The sequence below is a fragment of the Condylura cristata genome, unplaced genomic scaffold, assembly GCF_000260355.1.
Source record: "Condylura cristata isolate star-nosed mole 26May11 unplaced genomic scaffold, ConCri1.0 scaffold00024, whole genome shotgun sequence".
NCBI lineage: Eukaryota > Metazoa > Chordata > Mammalia > Eulipotyphla > Talpidae > Condylura > Condylura cristata.
The window spans coordinates 17,415,638-17,430,962 of record NW_004567125.1 but is presented as its reverse complement, the minus strand read 5'-3'; the positions used below and the strand labels follow the sequence as shown (position 1 = coordinate 17,430,962).

Here is a 15,325-nt window from a genome sequence, read left to right as displayed (position 1 = left end):
GAAAGAAAGAAAGAAAGAAAGAAAGAAAGACACTAAAGGTTTTTCCTATCTCTTTTGGGTTTTCAATCTCTAGGATATTTGTTGAAACACTCCTCAGTGTATATGTGATTCTCAAGGTTTGTAGACATTTACTTACCTGTGAAACCTCTAAAGAAAGAATTGGGAGTTTTGCTTGTTTTTTTCCTACCTTTAATTCTCTTTTCTCCATTTTTTAGATATCCCGGATTTCTCGAGCTACAGAGCACCTTCTGAATCTAGTCTTCTTGTTAGAAAACAAATCACATTAACAGATGACTTTAGATCTGTCTTTTTCTCAACAAATGCTTAAATGACTTATTCTTACTTTATACTATTCCATTAGCTATGAAAAATTTGGCTTCTGATTGGCTGAAATGAGTTCTGTTACTGCTTTCTTTGTCAGAAGTCAAAATCGCCACGTTCTGGAATGTTAACCTGTGCTGGGCCAAGTGGTCCCAAAACTCACATAGCAGCTTGAGCACTGAAGTCATTAAGTTTGCCCCCATTTTCTTCTCTCATAGTGGGGACTATACTCACTTTTCAATTTCGTAGCTACTCTGATCCTGTTCTCTCTTGGTATACTCAGTAATGAGGATATTATTATGAATTCAGAAATTGATACCTCAATAAAGGGAGGCGTATTTTTAAGAAATGCCACATTTATTAGAGGCATAGTTATTCCTCCTGATAATCCTGAGTTATGAGTGACTGAAGCATGCTGAAGTTTTCAACTCTCAAATTATTTAGGGTAGAGTTTGAAGTAGAGCGATCTGGAGAAACATATGAACACTATAAGCAATATATGAAACATATAAACACTATAAAACAATAAGTATTAACAAACCTTGGCATGGTATGATTTTATTCTGGACTGTTTCCTTCCCTTTCTGCTCCTATGTCCCCCCTTTTTCTAGATGATAGAATATGAGGAAGGGACTACGATTCTTTGTTGAGGAGAACTAATCAGGTTACCTGTGAGTCATTTCATTCCTCAAAGAATTGCTCAAAAGTTAAGTTTTCAGCATCAACACTGTGTACCTCTCTCTGTATATAAAATGGAAAGTATCAAACACCTGGAAATGATGAACTGGTGAAAACTTCCCACAAACAACCTCTCTTTTTGTGTGAGAAGATGGGGTGAAATTATCCAGGCACATTGTATCTGCTAGAATGAGAATGCAATCCGGCATGAATCTACCCAATAGGGAGATTGATCGAAATAGCAAACGCATGGCCTGGAGGTGAGCTGAAGGGCAGAGCCTACTTGCTGTGTGTCCCATCATGGTACTTCAACTCCAGTCTCCTGGTGCCCTTGAACTTCTATCGACGGTCCATCAGCTCTGCTACAGCAGTCACTGGCTGTGCACGATGAGTAAAAACCGGTGTGGCTTATCAAGAAATTCTTAACCTGAGAAAAAAACTGGGTTTGCATTTTTTAGTGGAAAGCAGCTCTTCCTTCAGAAGAATCGTATGGTCCAAAAAAAAGAATGTTTTGGAACTAGGGGGTCCTACCACGCTTCCTCTAGTGCCTCTCTTTGCCAGGGCTTGCCTAGGACAGACACGAAGTGATCTCATCTGTGAGTAGATACTTAGAAATTCACATTTGATTTGCTAAATCTTCAAATAATTCTAAATCACAACACAACCCTTTGAAAGACTTCACATATTTGGGAAGATGTCTTGCATGATCTTAATAATATTTTATCTGAATACATTGTCAGAAGACATATATATGAATGGTATTTTTAAATATATATGGAACAGTGGCTTAAAGTTGCAGTGTTGGAATCACCATTTATAGATAAAGGTATAAAAAACATCTTTTTTCCACTTCTACTTATAGATTGCATTTCTTCAGTGCCTTACTGACATCTATAAGAATCTTCTCACTGTGCCTACTTTTTTTTTTTTTTTTTTTGCTTTGCTGATATGTTCCCCCTCCCCACTCACTGGCTTTTCCAAATAATGTGTGAGGTTTATGTTTCATACCTACAAAGGGACTCTGGGAGGCAGGATAACAATATTTAGTCTTCTGTGTCTTTTCTAGTCACTCATAGGTTTTGCTACATGTTTTCATTCTTTTATCAGACATTTCAGTTGAAGACAGATTATCATTCTCCACCAAAAGGCATCTTAAATTACAATGCTCTAAAAAACTTAAAATCAATCTTTTTCCATTTTAGCTTTTTAAAATTAAGAATTTTCTACTTTATCTGATTTTAGCAGAAATAAACCCTTGCTTTAGTTTGTCTTCTTTAGATAAAAGAAACAATGTATTTCCTTATATATATAGATATATCTATCTCTATATATATAATAAATCTTTTATTATAGACATGGATCAAAAATAAAGCTTTTATGTACACATGACATCTAGTGCAAATGAAAGGCTTATAAATACCACAGATGGACATGTTGTCGGAAACAAAGGAGATGAATGATGGGGGTTAGGATGGTCTTCCTGGAACTGCAGGAGGGGGTCTCCTAGTGAAAACAAAACATAACAAAATAACAAAAAGAAAAACACAGATGCAGAGGGAGAAAGCAATGTCTAAATTACAAAATTAACCTAAATAAAAGCATGCAAAAATATCCCACAAACGTCAAATTCAATCAGACAAAACAAAAACAAAAGCATGCACACATGCAGGGGAATGAGAGGGTACCGTGTGGCAGAATCAGCAGTGCCCACGACTGTTCTGCTACCAGCGGTGCCAGGTAAGAGCCGTTTGAGCCCACAACAAAATCTTACTGTTTTTGTACCATGGAGTGATAAATCCATGCAGTTACATTTAGAAGAACTAAGAACAAGACCAGAGCCAAACACCTTTACAATTTCAGTGTTTGTTCCTAGCCCCAATTTTGTGACATTTCTTACTTCCCAAGGATTTCAATAAATGTGAAATCTCCAGAGGGGGAAAGGGAGTTAATAGAGAAAAACGACAGGTGGGATATTTTTAAGGTGAAGGAAATTAGGTGTCAAGAGATTAAATAAGCAATGGAATTATCATGCAGAAAATGTCAGGGGTTGATCTTGGCAATAAGGACTTATAAATAAGAATTTGTTCTGGATGGGATAGCTTTCCAGGACCAGGGTGACTGGAAGGCTAGGTCTGGCCCTTGGTGACCCTGGGATTTCCCTCTGTCTCTAAGCTAGGTGCAAGTGCAATTTTCATTTGATTTGAATGGGTAAATGACATTTGGTTTGCTGCGTCTTTGACCCTACACCTAGCCAGGTCACCTCTTGCCAGGTCCAGCGTTGTGTTTCATTTTGACCTCAGCCTTTTTGCACAATTTGCCATTCAGAGAAGATAGAGTAAACTCCAAAAAGCAGTGAGCCACCCCCACCCCATAAGTAGGAAAATAGCAGGTCAAATGAAGTTTTCCCACTGGTTTCCAGCGGAAGTCTGTACTTCAGTTTCCTCTCTCTAACCAAATCGGCAATGACCTCAACAGGATGGCAAGCCATCGCACTCTGTGGCCCTTTAGCTCAGAACCCTCCTCTCTGCGGGACTTCTTTGGCTACTTATCCCAGAAATCAACAACATACTCACTTCCATCTTACTCTGGTAACACTTCAGTGAGTGGAGCAATGATGTCTACAAGAAACAAAAACAAAAACAAACTTTTTTCATCTTCAATAAGATATTAATGGATCCAAACCGACTGGGCTATTTCTGCGCAGTAGTAAACAACGATCTCACTTTCCCCAAAGTCTAAGACCAATTTTTCTTTGGTCTGACTTAAGCTGGCTACCCTAAGGAGGCCTCCCATCCATTTAAATGATGGAGAACTTGTTATTGGTACATAACCTTTCAACTGCGGGGGGTCTGCAAGCCTTTAGCCATAGAGATCCAGGTAATGGGTATCACTGGTGTTTTCATGAAGAAAGTGTAATTAAATTCCTGTCAGACTCAATGAGATTTATCACCTGCCCGGCAAACAGAAACTATTTTTGAGTTCTGAAGGGGCTTTGGAACACTTTAATTACCTCAGCAGGGTGGGGAGGTGAGGCATTAAACTGAACACAAGTCCACAGTGCTGAAGGGACATTCTGTTAGCAGATGCCAAAGCACTTTCCTGTTTGGTGTTCTAATCCAGAAACAGGATCAGAAACTTTATGTCTCAGAACATATTTCGCTGACAGCTGGACTGTTTGCTTCAGACATCAGAGTGACACGTAGCCCCTCCGGCAGCCACTTTCTTTTGCTTTTCAGTCACCCTCTTGTAGCTAATTTTCCTCTCCTCAAAAAAGCACTGCTGTGGATGACACTGTGTAGTGGCTCAGAGTTCATTCTCTCCTGGATCTGGGCAATTGGCTTTTGACTATTTCCTCCCTCTCCCCCCACCCCTTGAATTTTTTATATTCTTACATAACACTTAAGTGTTTAATGGCAAGAGCTGAAAATATTTGGTCTTTTAACCTGAAATGTTAGCAAAGTACCTCAAACTACTGCCATCTCTAGTAGCAAAGCTGAAGAGCTGAATTGGAATACTGAGTTGCTAATAAGCTGTAAAGCCAATCTACTTCAGTGAAATGATCATTTCAGGCTATGCTCTCTTAAGCTTTTTGAAAAATAACTTCATAGTAGAATTGTTTGATCAAAACAGGAAGGTAAAGAGGCAGGGAGTACTGGGTTGGTTCATGGGTATAATTCATATATATAAATGATTCAATTATTAATAATAATGATAAATCGCCCACATTCTCTTGGCTCCCTCTCATACTGAAATCTGGTCTTACAATAACAATTCTTAGGCAAGATCCTCAGAAGGTTTTTCTTATAAATCTTTTCTGTTACAATCTCACAAACATTTCCTGCTTGCTTTCTTCACCCATCATTCTAAGGGCCCAGAGTGCAAAGTCTCCGGAAAATGAGACGAGAAAGACAGTAAGAACAGAGTTCTCAGTTATTCTCTGGTGATCTTTAATTTTACATCAGTGTGGATTCTTTCCTTTATAACATACTGGGGGTAATGTGATTAATTTAAATGTGTTCCATTCCTTTATTTTCGTAGCATGAGAAAGAAAATATTTAAAATTATCTGAGCCCTCCACAAGTTCATTAAGACTCTCTGCATGTCTAATCAGTCCCTAATCAGTTGGTGCCTGTGTTCCCATGTGACCTTCCTCCTTGGATCAGATCCTGGAGAAAGCACCAACGTGCCAGGAGACTCCTGCCCTGAGAGTTCTGATTGCTCTTGACTTGACTTCATCCAATGTTGTGCTAATGACAGTGCAGACTGGGATAATCACTCCCAGTGCCTTCCCTCACTGCTTCCCTAGTCAAAAGCCAATGAAGCACTTTCCTGAGGTATGTGATTCCAAACAACACTCCGCTAAGGTGCTACAAAGTGTGGTCAAGAAAGTCTGAGAAGAAAGCCTCAAGAAAGCCTCCTCTCTTAGAGAGTCACAGTGCAATTTAATAATAAAGCTTCTATAAAGAAACATGTCATTTTAGTCATCATTTCCCAAGTATATTTAATCAAGAAACCTTTGGTATATGTGTGTGTAAAACATTAAGGTCTCATGGAATGCACTTTGAGGAACATTGAATTAAGGTTGTGGTTTTGCCAACATCTCTTGCATGCATTCCAATTATTAGGTTGCCCCAGGGTGAAAGAACACCAACAAGGGATCTTAAAAATGGGAATGCTACTAGGAAGTGGGGGATGAGGTCCATGTAGCCCAAACTGCAGATCTGTTTCTCAGTATAAAATGTAAAGATCCCAGCAGAAAAACACAAGTGAGAAAACAAATTAAACAGACACTTATAATGATGCCAGAAACAATATTAAAAATACAAGTGGAAATTTGCCACATAGTTGAATAAATTTCTTTAATTTTGATAATTTCCATTAGAAATGTCTGAATAGAGAATCATGCAGTGGAATATACATTCATATACCTTTACAAAATACAACACAAGTGGACAGCATGATTCTCATCCTGAATGATTCTCATCCTGAATCTCTCTTCCAATAAGATATTTTCTTTGAAGATGTATGGCTCTACTCAAGAAGATATATAGATTAGAAAGAAGTAATGAGAAAAGTGTGAGCCAACAAAACAGTCTTCCCAATGCATATTTTCACAATAAGTGTATCCTGAACACAGAGCAAAAATAAACCAACATCCTTTCCCTGTATGCATTCTCTTTGGTTTTCTGCTTTTGGATGCACCATCTGGGATACTGAATGTATAGCTGTGACTCTTATAACAAAAGAGTCTTTATTTTCTGGAAGTGCAGGACAAGGGTGTATGCAATTACTGAGCACTCTTCAATTCTCTGACTATTAGGGAAAGTGAAAAAGATAATTTCCCCCCTTAACCCCTAAGGAATACATGGAGACTCAATTATTCTCTGTAAGAAACGCCTTCTGTGGACCTAACTTTTCAACAGAGCAGTTTTCCTCCTCCTGCTTCTTAGGGGTTTTCACGAACACTTCCTCATTAATGGCCAAATGTTACAGTTCTTCTTGGCAAACATCACATCACCCCTTCAGGTGTAGAAGGTTGGGTGCTCATTTAAACTAGTCCAACAATGATTTCAAATCAGGAGTAAAATGTCTTCGACTCTCCTGCCTTTTATTTGTCCAGTTTGCTTATTTTTTAAAAATCTCACCTTTCCCCAAATTAATTACACTAATGCCAAATGCTACCATCCTCTGTATTGGTAATTCAGAGCCAATTTGATCAATAGACTTACAAGTTTTACATCTCTCAGGTCTTCCTGAAATGCACAGACATGACTCAAATATATACAAGAATGAAGAAGGGGGGAGTCCTTCACATGTTATCGTTTATTTCAGGTTCAGAAATACAACATCACATTTTCACAACAGGTACATGTGACTTTCAAGAATGATACAGGCTTTAGGAACTTGCTTCAAAAATTCCACTCACAGAGTCCATCCATAAATCAGCATTAAGAAATCCTGAAAATGCCAACAAGACAGTGGAAAGTATTCTGACCCAAATTCATTGAGGAATCAACAGAGATGACAAGATTTTTGCTTTTGTATACCCTTTCTTCATACAGAAAGTAAAAGAGGAATTTGATTTGAAAAAGGGATAGAAAAGAAACATATAAGCAAGCCAGGCTGTACATATGAAATTAAACACAAATCAAGTAATGGTAGAATTTCTAGTTGAAAGGAATACTTTCTTTTATCAAATTGGCAACAGACAGTACAAGAAGTTAGAGTAATTTTATCATTGTTTTAAAAACATTATATCATGAGCAAAGTTTAAGGAACTCAAGGGTAAAAATTAAAAAGAAATGTCTTGAGCTGAGTCATGTATAAAAGCCCAGACCTTATAGGAGAAAAGTGTCACCAGGATACCAGTATGAACAAGTCTGAAACAGGAGATTCTGCCTTGTTTGTTCAATTGCTCTCACACAAACACACATTCTCACATCTATGTACAAATAGCCATGCATATGCTACATATACTCCAAAATACCTTTAAGTTTCACAATACTGAGCACCACATAATTTTAAACATGCCAACTAGACAGAATGACTTAATATTATCTAAAAGACACACTTGAACTTTTAAGAAAGGATTAAGTAATCTAGTGACCTACTCATTGTTTCTCTAAACTCACCTAACTTCATTCACATTAAACTCTGAGCTCACAGCTAGTAGTCCTCTTGGTGAAATGGTACAGAACTCATGCCTTGAGTTTCATGTATTTATATCATCAAGTTCTATACTTCAGAGACCTACTAGCAAACCTTGAATCTGAATGTAGTGGAGATTTCTGTCATTTTCCAATTGTGTCAAACTCATATACAGTTTATGAAATGAAAAATCTTTATCTGAACAAGTTAATGGATGATCTACCTTCATGCCAGTAATGAAAGTTCTTGGGGTTTTAGAAACTTTACTCAGTACAATCCCCAACTTTCATTACATCATTGTGTTCCTTTGTTTAACTTTATGACATTTAGCACAGAGAAAAATTGACTGTGTAGACCACATTAGCTTTTTATGACATGTAGTTATCCAAGAATAATGAGTCATTCTAATCAGAGAACGTAAAGGAGATTTTCCAGAGTTTATACTTATCAAACTCTAGTGGTAGAGGCAATTTCTCCTTAGATAGCATTGCTGTAGATTTAGATACAAATGCCTGTGGATTTTGCTCTACCTTACTGTGGTAATTCTGAGCTTTGTGCCTCTCAGAATGACTACTAAAAATCTCTGGAAAATTTTGTACAACTCATGTATGCTATCAGAAATGAACCACTGTTATCATATTATGGCAGATCTTCCAAAGCTACTTTTTGTTTAGCACAATTTAAAATTATATCAATACCCACAGATACAAACCACATGTATGCATTATTTGTACCCATACATGTACATAGATATACAAAGCACATACACTTAGATGCATGCTTGTAGCATTTTAACAAGTGCTTTTAACTTACCTACTCAAAAGGGTACAAAATACATATACTTGCAGGATGAATTTACTATGCATATATTGTATACATAGAGACACATGCATAGAAAATGTGTTTGTATACAGAAAACACGAACATTTATCACATACTGGTATTAGGTCCCATTTAATATTGGAGAATTATGGCTACAGTCTATAGTCAAATGTCATAAAATTAATCTTATGGCTACTTTTAAGTTCTAACTTCAAAAGACTTTTATATCACAAAAAAAATTTTCATTGTAATGTTTTGGAGTACAATGAGTTTGTATCTGGACATCTAGGCAATCTGCAAACAAACAGACCCTATTGCTCTTCTATGTTACAAACACAGCTAAAAGCAATATTTAGGAGAGTAATCTTGGTAGGTGATTCCCAGAAACTCAAAATATCAGTTCTAAAACAATACTAGTTCAATAATCTGTCCACAGTTGAATAAATGGCTATTTCACAGAGTTCATAAGCATGCAAGATGTAGCATGTGACAATAAAATGGGTTGACCTGGCAAATAAATACATCTAATTTATTGTTCCAAATCCTAAGAACACTCTATCTATTGTTTTATTATACTAGGCACGATGGGGCTACATCTATTGTGTAGATAACATCAGAGAAATCAGTTAAGAGGAAGTCACACCAAAGAGTAGGAGAGGAACGGGAAATGCTTAGAAAATTCAATAAGCCACATTCCCGTCGTAAGCCCTTAGATGAATGCTGCACTTCCAACTACACACATCTTAGATCTTCCAAATTCATTCACATTGACATCTCCTTTAAGCAGGACGCAAATCCTTTGGGAAATGGAAGTCCTACTGTTACTGTGATAGAGGACGGCAGCAAAATGAAAATATTATCCAACATGATTGCTGAATTTCCTGGGGAGGCTGGGTTCTTAGAGGTAACTTAGAGGTAAAAAGAGAACAAAGATGTACCCACAAAGAGAGACGATGGGACAAGGAAGCTGTGGGACTACAATCTGAGAGCAAAAGCCCAAGATGACAAATGCCATTGTTTATGACTGCAGAAGGTCAGTGGAAAGAAACTTGGGGAAAAAATCTTCAATTTTCTTTGACATGGTTTGTGCTGATCTAAGAATGCCCCAGTGGTTATCCACAATATTTTCCTTTAACAGAAGGAAATTTTGAAATACAGCAAAATGCAAAACCACATTTAGCACAAAGCCAAACCCTGAAGTATATAATCCGTTAGCTGCCTATTTTAGAGAACTCAAGGGAAGAAGCAAAGGGAATCCTAAAAAGAGAATTTTATGAAGGATTTCACTGAATATTATTCATTTTACTATAGATGTTTACTTAACATATTTCCATTTAGCTGCGAGCCTGTTCTAAAGTGCAATATGTATCTTGCATGTCTATTCCATTCTCAAAGATTCAAATGTATTTCCACCAATGAGGAAAATGAGATATGAGGAGATTCTGGGTGCTGTCTCTTTGTCCCTTATAAAATCACATCTAAATCAAAAGATGAAGTGCTCCTTTGTAAATCTTATATTTTCTAACTTTTGCCTATGATAAGTGGGCTAACTTCAACCCTTTAGAGCAAGTTCAATACAATGCCATTCAACTTGGCAAGTTCTCTTTTTAATAATGGTTAAAAGCTTTTACTTCATACTTTATGGGTGTCTGCTGTGGGTATAAACTGCACAGGAAATTAAAGTTAACATACAAATCATGTTTGCTGCTTTCAAAGGGAGACATTTCTGTTGGTGAAACCTGAAGTACTTCTGTAGAATATGAACCAGCGTCATGGGACGCCACTGCTCCATGAATGTTTGCTCTGCTGTCTGGGAACAGTTAGCAGACAAAATCCCACTTGGCTTCTGCTTGTTTCCTACATGCTAATCATCTGGTGCTAGGTAGTCCAAAACCCAGTCTCAAGGCTGAACTATTAACCCCTGGCTAAGCTGCTTTAGTAAATTTTGGAAATGTTATAAATTGCCAATTTGCTTTCGACTTGTCTTAATGCTGTTCTCGGGAATGACCTGCATGAAGACCTGAAGTTGTATAACTGTAAAACCTGTAGCCTTGCTTTTAAATCACAGCGTCTCCCCTAGATGACTTTTCTTTCCATTCCAGGCCCCATTCTTTAAATATGGTTAGCCTTACTATGGGAAGGCTCAGTATTTATTAAGAAAACCCAGAGTGGAGAGAAAGTTATATTACGCCTGTTTTAAAGGGAGAATAACTTTTTGCATAAGGGAATTGCATATTAGTATGGCAAGAGAAATATTTTTCCAATCAAATAAATAAATTAAATAAATTGGAGTTAGTGTTAAAGTGTAGTTAGTCATGCATAAAATTAGATCAATATGAAAAGTTAAATATTTTCTATGTCAGCCTTTACTGTAACCTACAAGAAGCTGAATAAGTAAGTGAGTAAAGAAATTACATTTTCCCGGACACTTTCAGAGATGTGATATTTTGCTTCTTCCTTGAGCTCTGAGGCTAATTAGCTAAACTGACTGAGTACCAAAAAAAGTTTTAACTTGCTGTTGAATATGTTTCTAGCATGAAGCAAAAACATATTTGCATGAGAAGCTCTCTAGAGCAAGCAATACATTAACTTTCCCTTTGTAAACTATCTTGTGCTTCTGGAAAACTTTTATTCTTAAGGAATTTTAATTTAAAAATATCACTTCCTAGTAGTCTCCTGAAATTAAAAGGAAGGAGAAAGGAACTAAAACATAGGTAACCATGGGGCAGGCAGAAACTTTATTAATAGGCAACATAATTTCTGACAGCCAAAATGGAATGTGGGAGAATAAATACTTATGGCTTTGTTGGTGCAAGCTCACCACCTCATATCACTTAAAAATTATATTTAGTGGGTTACCTGATGGTAATCTGCGAAGCTTACCCAAAGCAACTCAAACATATGCCAGGGCAGGCAAATGGTCCCCAGTGTAGGGTTGCGGTACAAACCTACCTTGGTCAATTCAACATAGAAAGCCTTGATGGTTCAGCAGTTTTCAAGAGTCAAACCCCCGAGGTCTGACACGTCATGAGCAATGGAGATGAGTGATGAACGCATTAGTGAAACAGGTTACTTGCCTACTGATGTCCCACATGCGACACTCATGATTTACTGCAGCGCTTATCAAATGTGTTGCTTTCCCATAACTCAATTAGTAATTAATTGCCATGCCAGACACTTCGTTTTAGTCTAACAGGGAGGATTCTAGTGGACGTATTATAGTGGGACGAGTTGGTGAAGGGGGTGGTCTCCGGCTAGAAAGAGAGAAAGAGACAGGTAAAAACACAAGTAGACTGGCCAAAAGGTTGTTCCGAAGACACTGAGAATAAGCCAGCGCGCACAAGCGCATGCACAGGCCGCAGAAGAGCCTGTGGGGATGTGGTGATGCCCCAACACCACTGCCTCTGCTTTACAAAGCACATTTAACACACATAAGGGCAGTGTTTTTTTTTTTTTTTCATAAGCAAATCTTTCTCAAAACTGAAGTTTTCCCTCCTAAGATTAACAGAAACATGAAGTCATTTAAAAGCCACCTGAAACGAGCCCCTGTTCCTCAGGCAATAGTCTGATTCCACAGAGTGAACTCTAATCTTTTCCAATTCTAGTAATTGATAAGGTAACAGGGCCTCAGAGAATGAGGGTTTTTGAATTTTTAGTTCCCTTAATATGATAGTCTTTTTTTCTCACTACCAGGATGTTAGCCACCTCCCATTTCCTTTATTGGTGGCTTTCCTTAATTTGTTCTATATGTTTACTTCTCATTTGCAGAGCCATAGAAAGTGAGAGATCAAGGACATTGGAGAGCGTCACAAGTAAGGGCAAACAGATGCAGGGGGAGAGCCTGAGCAATTGCAAGAGGTCTACTTCCAATGTGGGGTTCTACCTATGTCATCACTCGTAGTAGCCCTCTCTGGTTGATAAAGGCACTCCTTATAGCTGGGGTGGCTGAATAAACAAACTCCAGATGATGAAATATTTCTGTAAGTGAGAATCTCCACATTGCCAAGTAACACCACTTACTCCCTAAATTCCTGTATTTACTTCCTACATATATGTATTAATAAGCTTTGTGTCTGTGTGTACTTGACTTAGTATTTAATATCTTTGTGTGTAGTATCTTGGGTAGAATTTTCTACCCAATAAAAATGCAATAAAATCTACAAATTGAGACCTTTCTTCTTGATAAAGCTCTCCAACTGACTTTTATCAGAAAGATGCCTTCTGGAATTATGGTCATGTCATAGGGTTTTCTTCTGTACTGGAAACACTACAATGTTCAATCAACTGTCCTTTCTATGTTATAAAGAAGTGAAATTAGAAAAGTTAAAGGAAAAGTTAAAGGAAACAATGATGGGATGTTAGAAACTCACAAAGCTTTAAAATAAAAACTAGACAGTTAAGGTAAAAATGAAAGCAAAAGAAATCTTATGGATTAACAGTAAGAATACTAACCACTGAAACACAAATTCATAGGTACTAGCAGAATTCCTTTTGCTTACTGCAAAATATCTTAGAGGATTTATAGGGAAGATAGCCTTGGGAAGGTACCATCCAGTTTAACATCTTATACTAGTCATTATTAAGCAGATTCTCAGTTTTTTGAAGAGTAATTAGAGATGATCTAAAGGCACAGTAACAAAATGAAACCAAATGATCCCAGTTGTTCAATTTGGGTCAACAAATAAACCCTCTTCTTTCAGAAAGCCTGCTGGCTAGTACCACCACCTGAAATGTTTTAGCAATTTCCAGCTGCAAAAATCCTTCCTTAATTTCCTTTTGACTTGTGTTCATCAAAACACCTGCCCTTTCGTTAGCCTATTGCTCATTTTCATTAAAAATGACCATATTTATTTAACTTACTTTTTGACTCCTGAACTGAATCACTTTTTCCTTTGATGTGAAGTTTCTGGAGGTCAAAGGCCATCTCCACTTAACTTGTTTCACAGTGTGCAACACGGTGTTATGTGCAATTATGCTCTCTCTGCCTTACTGTTCTTCTGTTTGGAAGTGCTAGTTATCCTTCAAGTCTTCTCTTGGTGGATGAAGTCTTCTCTGATCTCCCCTCCATGACTCTTACTAGGCTTATGTGTTTTTCTCCACTGGTCAGAAAGGGATTGTGTCTTATTCACCTTCCTATACCTCCAATGTCTAGCTCAGTGCTTGACATTTAGCTACTGAATGTTTGACAACTGAATAAATGAAAGTTTTTTTTTTAAACATAAAAAAGCAACTTATATAATCTTGTGATATCCTCTAGTTTTTTCAGGACACAAAGATATGTGTTAGTAAGTTACAGTTGTGGGGGGAAAAAAGCTACAGTGACATGTAGGATTGAGATTTTTCACATTCTACTTATAAAGTGTTTGTGCAATTCTTTATCTCAAATAGGTACTAAACAATAGGCCCTCTGCCCTGAGGGAATTTAGTAAATAGTAATATAACCTATAGGAATGTTTTCTTAGCAACTAAGCAGTTACGGGTGTCGGGGGAATTGGCCAGAATTTGAATTCGAAGGAGGGAAACTCTAGTAGAAGATTTTACTTTTTAAAAAGTGGATCTCAGATGACAAATTCATGACAGGCATGCTACATTGTGATATGGTGGGTTGGAAATTGTTTCATGTCTACATGTGAGCTTGGACCAAGGATTGTAGCTAAGGGAGTAAGTAACACAAAAATGTGCTCTTCTGATTCTTTTGTTCTTGGCTAAAATGTTACTCTTCAGCCCTTCCTGGCAATCCTGCAATTCCACACCACCCCAGGTCACTTCATGATGTTTATGTATTTCATAAGCACTGAACCTTGTAATTACATGTTTATTTACTAGATAACTGCCTACAATCCCAGTAGATTCCTTGAGAGTACACACCACATAATCTGTATTTGTAACATGTATCCAGCATTTCGTATATGCTGATTATAGATGGCAGTGAATACACATGTCCTTAATAATGGATAAACAAAGGAATGTCTAAGAAGTGCCAAAACAAAGATACCTGAGCAGGTTAGATCATAAACCAACATCCAGGTGAAAAAGTCCAATAAGATTATGGATGAAACAACACTTTTGAGGTGTTTTTCCAAGGTTTATATTTGAGGTAGCAGGTTTACATAGAAAGAGTCTTGGATCAGAAGTCAAAACTATGGATTCTCACCCTAGATGCCAATATGTACCATCATTAGTCCACTATTAGCCCACTATATTCTTAGCCTCTCAGTTTTCTCATCTAAGGCAGAGGAGACTCAGACTAATACACCACTCATGTTCATTAGCAAACTTCTACCCTGTGGAATGTGTTATTCTGCATGATTTTAAAGAAACTCAGAAGCTTTTCAGGGCAGAAGATGAGTGGGCTAAGACAAGCATGCAAGTGGTTTTACTATAGCGCCCCATTTTAGGTGGAAAATGTAGGGCAATATTTTTTTAACATAGACTGTATTGTGGGAAGCTTGAAAATATGATAATGTGGTCAAAGAAGGGGCAAATATGATTGTGACTGTGGCATATAATACTTGGAAGCTGTAAGAGAATGTAAGTCTATACTGAGGTTGTAAGAAACTATAAATTAAGCAATGAGAACTGAAACTTTGATGGTGGAGATAGAGAACAGAAAGATTTAATCACTCTGATGGCATAGTAACTTCTCATGAATTTCCTTCCCAGTCCCTGGACTATGCTAATGGAACAAGAGAAGGATATTTTAATTGGAAGTTCCATAAAGATAAGGCAAGGAGTAGGAGAATTAAGTTTCTGTTACATGTTGAGTCTTTATTAAGTCTACTTCACCATTGTATCTCAGAACTTGATGTGGTGGCTTATATATATATATATATATATATATATATAGCAAACAAAT

General features: G+C 37.3%; 1 protein-coding gene across 3 annotated transcripts in view; it reads right to left on the bottom strand.

Annotated features, from left to right (window-relative positions):
• Positions 1-2,335: 2,335 nt before the first annotated feature.
• DNM3 (dynamin 3) overlaps positions 2,336-15,325 on the bottom strand; it is a 484,254-nt gene continuing 471,264 nt past the window's right edge. For 2 of the 3 annotated variants that reach the window (XM_004688484.2, XM_004688483.2), the window contains one exon: positions 5,888-11,723. In XM_004688484.2, coding sequence (XP_004688541.1) covers positions 11,654-11,723 — 70 coding nt within the window. In that variant the 3' untranslated portion in view covers positions 5,888-11,653. Of the gene's footprint in view, positions 2,503-5,887; positions 11,724-15,325 lie in introns of those variants that run through there. The other variant, XM_012728988.1, reaches the window with a different exon arrangement.